General features: G+C 40.6%; 1 protein-coding gene across 1 annotated transcript in view; it reads left to right on the plus strand.

Moving 5' to 3' along the window:
* The window catches only part of Ankmy2 (ankyrin repeat and MYND domain containing 2), a 47,013-nt gene that overhangs the window by 5,709 nt on the left and 34,160 nt on the right, over positions 1-7,144 (plus strand). The window contains exon 2 of the mRNA XM_021202047.1: positions 3,518-3,582. Within this exon, the coding sequence (XP_021057706.1) occupies positions 3,518-3,582 (65 nt within the window). The remainder of the gene's footprint in view (positions 1-3,517; positions 3,583-7,144) is intronic.

The raw sequence follows: 7,144 nt of genomic DNA on the forward strand, positions 1-7,144 counted from the left end.
TCCTCCATTGGGGGCCCTGTGTTCCATCCAATAGCTGACTGTGAGCATCCACTTCTGTGTTTGCCAGGCACTGGCATAGCCTCACAAGAGGCCGCTCTATCAGGGTCCCTTCAGCAGAATCTTGCTGGCATGTGCATTAGTATCTGGGTTTGCTCTTAAAGTCCTCATACATCTAAGACTCAGGAGTGCTGGATGTATCTTTTATTCTAATACTTGGTTTTTGATCCTAGTTCCTGGGAACATAGTTCCTAACCACTTGACAGGCAAGTCTCTGTTTATCTATTACTGTTTGGAAGGTTCCGAGATAACTTTACATCCTGGGCTGGTCATTGGAAAGACCAAGCCAGGATTACAAGCTTGGAACTTTCAGCTTCACCTTGCTCCCATCATCTTCCAAGAAGGGGAGAGGGGTGGAAGACTGAGCTAATAATTGATCATATCTATATGCCAGTGCCTCTAGAAATGTTTCTGAAGGAGCAGGTTGAAAAAGTGCTCAGACTGCTGCAAGATAGGATGCCTCTTCCCACATACCATGCCTTATTTACCTGTATCAGTGGCTCTCAACCTTTCTAAAGCTGTGATGATTTAACACAAATCTTCACGTGGTAATCCTAGCCATACATTTATTTATTTATTTATTTATTTTGCATATTAATTTTTTATTGAGATGAGACGTACATTTAAATTTGTTGCTGCTCCATGACTGTAACTTTGTTACTACTATGAATTATAATGTAAATATCTGATACGTAGGATATCTGATATCGTTTGATCCTCCCCCCAATGGATCATGATCTACAAGGTTGAGAACCACTGATCTACACCTTTTATAATTAATAGGTAAATGTGAGTTAAGTGTTAACATGAGTCCTATGAGTTGTCAGACCTGAGGAATACCTGTTGATGTGTGTGTGTGTGTTTGTGTGTGTGTGTGTGTGTGTGTGTGTGTGTGTGTATGGTGGCAGCAAGGGTGGGGCATTTTCTGTACCTCTGGTGTCATAGATAAAGTCTTGAGACTAAGTAAGAGTTTAGCAGGAAAACAGTCCCTACCCTGTGGTTTACAGCATGCCTTGTACCTTCTTTTTAGGCTGTTGGTCTCTGAGAAAACGTTTTATAGAATTAATGGCCTACTCTCTAATGCAATCCAAATGTTTATGATTGTAATCCCCATCCTGTTCTTACCATGTGGCAGACTTTGATCTGTCCACAGTCCCTGTAGTTTTCTTTTACTTTATAAACATCTTCTGGCCAGAAAGAAAATGACTTCCACGAGCTCTCAGTGGAGAATGTGGTTCAACTAAAACATCTTCTCCAAGTGCAAATGGGGTGAAGGACTTTTTGTTCCCAGATTTCCTTGAGGCTCTTTGAGAAAGGCTCTGACGAGAAGCCACAGGTATGGCCAAAGTTGAAAGTAGAAGTTGCTTATGTACTCCAAAGCTTCCCTGTTTTTGTATGTGTGTATGTGTGTGTGTGTGTGTGTGTGTGTGTGTGTGTGTGTGTGTGTGTGTGTGTGCGCGCGTGCACGTGCACACACAGGTGTGTGTAGGTGTATGTAATTGTAGGTGTATAGGTGTGTGCTCATTTGGGTGGAGGTCAGAGGACACAGGCTTAGGTGTCATTATCAGGAACATTTTCTCCCTCTTTTGAGATAGGGTCTACCCTGTGTCTGGAACTCACCAGTTAAACCAGACTGGTTGGCATGGGCTACAGCAAATACCCCCTTTTCCTTAGCCACTTAGCTAATGGCACCAACAGTCCTCACAGGGAGTTCAGTGGCAGGAAGAAAAGAAACCCCAACAGTATTTATAGAAATAGCTACCATCATGCTTCAGGGCAGATCATTTGCTGACATTTTCCCAGCACCCCCAGAGCCATCCTTTCTTCTTCTTCTGCACTGGTGAGAAGCCTCCAGGGGACTTGCCTACAAGTCCTGTAGGGAGGAAGGAGCACGCTGGTCTTTAGTCTGCACCCCACTTCCCCTCTCTCTCAGGTTGGGGGTGCTCCTGTTTGTTATCTTGTTTTGAGGCATATCTTTCTTCCTGGTACCCCGAGTACATTCCCTTTCATTGTTCGCTTCCTAATCAAGCCAGAAGTTGTTTGGCAGAACAGAACATGTATGTGGCTGTCATGGATTAAAGGTGATAATACTGACATTCTCTTCTGCAGCCACTTTCTGTCCTGGCACACATAAAACTGGAAAAACCTGCTCTCTCTCTGACCCAGTTACAGCTCACTTCCAAATTTTGCAGAGGACTGAGTTTTCAATTGTAATGGGATCCCTCATTAGCCCAGGAGACTGAATACTGACCAGAGAGCACTTTTCTGTAGTAGCAGAGGACTTTGCAGGTATGTCTTAGCTCTCAGTTTGCAAACCAATCGTTCTGTTAAAACATGCCATCAGTTACAAGTGCTGACGAATGATATGATACTGTCTTTAACTCCAGGCATTGCACAGGTGAGATTGTCCATTTGGGGTGGTGATTGGGATTAGATGGCTTGTAGGATTTGTTTTGGCATTAACTCTTATGCCGAGTGGTTATGGTATGACTGCCAAAAGGAAAATGGGGCCAAGGTAATATAATTTAAGGTCAAAAGAATAAAAATAAAATGGAATTTATAGTTTGTATAAAACTGTCTCTCTGGAGGAATGTTTGTAACTGTGTGCTCTGTGTCTTAGAACCCAGCCTCGCTAGTTTTGGCTTTTCAGACTGCCTTCTCAGTAGACTTTTTCTTCCCACTTCTAGTGAGAGATGTGTTACAGCGAATTAATTCATCTGCTTTGACTCCTGGTGGGTTGTACCCTTGTGCTCACTGCACCTGCGCAAGACCTCTGGATTCACGATTGAAAGACACACACACTACACACACACATACCAGCTAAATTTTGATATGCCTTGACTCGATCAGTGGCTAGGCACTTTCAAACTTCCTTGAGGCTAGCAACCACTCCCTCTGACATTCCTGGCTTAACACCTTCTAAATTTGTATTTTATCTTTGCTGCCCTTTAACCTTCTGGTCAGTAACCCCTCCCTCCCCCCAGGGCTGCTTTTTCTTTCCTCCTACATTGCTGGATGATTTCTCTCCTGCAGCTCTTTTTTTTTTTTTTTTTTTTTTTATTTATTATATGTAAGTACACTGTAGCTGTCTTCAGACACTACAGAAGAGGGCGCCAGGTTGTGAGCCACCATGTGGTTGCTGGGATTTGAACTCAGGACCTTTGGGTGCTCTTACCTGCTGAGCCATCTCTCCAGCCTATCTCCTGCAGCTCTTAAATCCAATCCCTAGGCGATTCTCCTCTCCTTCCTCTGTCCCTCAGTCCCTTGCCCTGAAATCTAAAAGTCCTGACTCCATCTCCCTGCCCAGCCATTGGCTGTATGGCCATTCTTTATTACCAATCAAAGCCAGCTGGGGGCCGGGACCCTCAGGTCTGGAAGTGCAGCTTTGGGAGATGAATTAATACCAATTCCCATGGAGACTACCTCACCTTTCACCACTTTCCTTCTTTTTCTTTTAAAGGTACTGTCCAAGAAGCTGGAAGACTGTTGTCTAGTAAGAACGTTCATGTCAACTGCTTGGATGAGGTAAAATTAATATATCATTTTACTTCCTGAGATAATGAGTAACCTAGACACTGGGGACATTTCTCAGTAGGTTAAATGCTTGCCATGCAGGCCTGAGGGTCTGAATTCAGATTGCCAGTGCAGATGTAAAAACCGGGCGTGGTGGTACACCTGTAATCCCAGCACGGATGCAGGGAGGGAGTGGCAGAAGCAGGGGATGTCTAGAGCTTACTGCCCAGCAGCCAGTCTAGCCAAGACAGTGAACTCCTGGGTGGGTGAGAAACTACTTAAAAATAAGCTGGGAAGCAATAGAGAGTAAGATACTTGGCTTTCACATAGGCAAAAATACACTTGCATACGTGCACATACAAGCATGTGTGCTTGCACACACACACACAACAGGTATACACATCCCCAAATGGAATATATATATGTTTATATATATATATATATGTTTTTTGAGACAGCCCTGGCTGTCCTGGAACTCACTCTGTAGACCAGGCTGGTCTTGAACTCAGAAATTTGCCTGCCTCTGCCTCCCAAGTGCTGGGATTAAAGGCGTGTGCCACCACTCCCGGCTAAAATTTTTCAATAGAAGTTGGTTTGTAGGCTTTGTTATACTCAGGTTATACTACATAAACCAAGATTAGATACAATGAAAACTTGATTAAACTTATGAGCAACCAAATAAGTATAAATTAAGCTCAAATTGTATGACCCCCCTCTTCTCTCCCTTCCTCTCTTTCTTTCTTTTTTTCTTTCTTTCTTCTTTTTAAGTTTTATTGTGTGTTTATGAGACAGGGTCTTAAGTCTATATAGATTAGGATACCCTTTGAACTCTTGGTCCTCCTGTCTTGTTTCCCAAGCTCTTGGTCACAGTTATGTAATTAAAGATGTTTGCCTTCAAATAATTTTGTTGTTTGTTTTTTAAGGTGTTTTTTGTTTGTTTTTTTTTTTTCTTTTGAGGCAAGGTCTTATTATGCAGCACTGGCTGGCCTGGAACTGTTCTTTATCTTGATTTATGAAATGTGGAATTACTGTCTTTTATATACTAGTAGATTATATAAGTTATACTATTCTGTTTTGTTCTGTTCTGTTCTAACTGTCCTGTTTTGAGCTTTTTTCTCTTCTTGGGGGTTGTTGTTACTGTTTTACAATGATATACAATGGAAACAACTAGAAAGGCTTTTATCTCAGAATGTAGAAGTATGTTAATATTACTTCGGGTTTTTTTTCCATGAGTCATAAAATTAACATTAGAACCAACGTAATGCATGGTAATCATTGCCTTGGGAATTTGTAATTGCCCTCTGCATTGTCCCACATTTGAGTGGTGCAAAGTGGAATTAAAAGACAAGGTAGTAGGAATGACACCCAGAGCTTCAAAGAGCTAGTCTAACTTTTCTCAGATTGTAATAGCCTGGGATGATGATACCGGCAAAGCACACATCCCATGTGGGTGTGACAGTCAGCTGGTCCACTCACCTAGTGGAAAGAGAGCTCTTTATGCTTTCAGAAAGAGGCTTTCTTGGTTTAGGGCCCTAAAATCTAATCTTACTAAGGTAGCTGCTGGTAAAAGAGAAAGAACAAGAGAATAAAGACAAAGAAAGGGGGAGATGACACTTTAAAATGAGAAGGGATGAGAAATAAAGAGAGGCTGGCGTGGAAATGGGCAGAAGTGGCCGACAGGCAAAGCAGAAGAACATGCACCGTTTGCAGAATAAGACATAAAGCTTTTGCACATCTTCTCTGGGAACTGCCACATCGTACCGAGAGGTTCTGCTTTAAAGGCAAGATGGTCATACAGTTTCAATATTATTCTGTGCCTATGAACTTGCATAGTTTCAGTATTGCTCTCTGCGGATGAACTCTCATTATAGGGTAGGCTTCCTGGATTGCCAACCTGTTCTGGAAGGACAGAAAAGATGGAAACCTGAGTGAAATCTCTCTTTAAAAAGGGCGGCTGTTGTGTGTGTTTTTAAAATTAGCATACAAAATACTCTGTTTCCGTCCGACATTTTAAACATCATTTGTTTTGGTTGATCATCTTACCCCAATCTTTCTCCTTTTCTTTTTACTCCCAGTATTTTTTTTTCACATATTTTATTAACCCCTCCTCTTCCTTGAGGACCTTCCCTCTTTCGTGGTTCCTTGCCTCGTTTCATGACTTAAACCCACATGCACATATGTACAAGTTGTTGTTGTCTTGGAACAGGAGATCAAACCCAGGACAAGTATTCACTGTATAAACACCCAATTAATGGAGTCTTCATATTGTACAGTCTCCTTATATTCCTCTTCTTAGTCCCAAGAAGTTTTGATTACTCCTACTGATTAACCACAAAAGCAATCACCCAGGAGAACTCAATCTCTAGTTCTGTTGTCAAAGGCAAGGTAGAAAGAAAGGACAATTTCAGGGACACAGGAGGGAAAGGAGAATCTTTACTGTTGAGTGCAAGAGAAGAAATCCAACAGAATGGATAAAATGCTAAAATTATCTACTGAAGGAATAATTTACTTAAAGACATCTCAAGAATGGATGTTCAAAACAACAAATGAACTACATTTACTTAGAGCTAGGATATTTATGATTGTGAGCTGAGCCATCTTATTCTTAAATTGAAACCACACACTTCATAAAATCATATTATGATTTCACTAACAGAAAGAAAAATATATTTTCCTTTTTTTTTTTTTTTGAAACAGGGTCTTACTATGTAGCCCTGGCTGGTGTGGAACTCATAAGAACTTTTTTGCCTCTGCCTTTGATAGGGTTAAAGTCACACATCATTATTTTTCATTAAAAGAAAATTCTTTGGGATAAAATAAATCAAGGAAACAATTGAAGCCTTGTTTAATTTGTAAATTTTGTTTTAAATTACACTTTTGGAGCAATGTTACTTTAAAAAAAAACTGTAGAATTATGTATCCTATATCCCATTAATTATAAATTTCAAATTGAAGGTGTCAGGAACAAATCAAATACATTATAGCAATAAAAAAAATGCATAGCTTAAGTGCTGAAGATAGGCAAGGCTAAGGGCTGCTGTCACACCTTCAGCACAGCAATCCTGTGCCCAAGACTGCATCAGGCCTTTCAAGAAGAGCTGTGAACAGCAGCATCATTCATTCTTGGGTAGTCCTTACCGAAGAAAAAGATGAAGGCAGGTTACCACAAGAATATTATTAAAGATATACTAAAGTAAAACTCTCTAAGAGAAAATGACTTCCTTAGGACATGAAGGGGTCATATACAAGATAAAACAAAACCGTGTATATGCTGTGTTATTGTTACTTCATTAGGTAAACACAAACAGATGTGGAGACCAACCAATTCAGTCTAGTCCAAATATTGCCAAGTATGTTTGTAATCATGTGTAATCAAATCATAGTGCAATTAAATATGTGTGTGATTTGGGGATCTTTGTTTTGAGATATGATGTCACGGCAGCAAATAGATCCCAGACCTGCTTTTTCTCATTAACAGTAGTCTGAGAATTTCCAATTCACTATACATAGATATATATTCATTAAAAATTTTAAATTTACTTTGTGTGTGTGTGTGTGTGTGTGTGTGTGTGTG

Source organism: Mus pahari, chromosome 7, assembly GCF_900095145.1.
Source record: "Mus pahari chromosome 7, PAHARI_EIJ_v1.1, whole genome shotgun sequence".
NCBI lineage: Eukaryota > Metazoa > Chordata > Mammalia > Rodentia > Muridae > Mus > Mus pahari.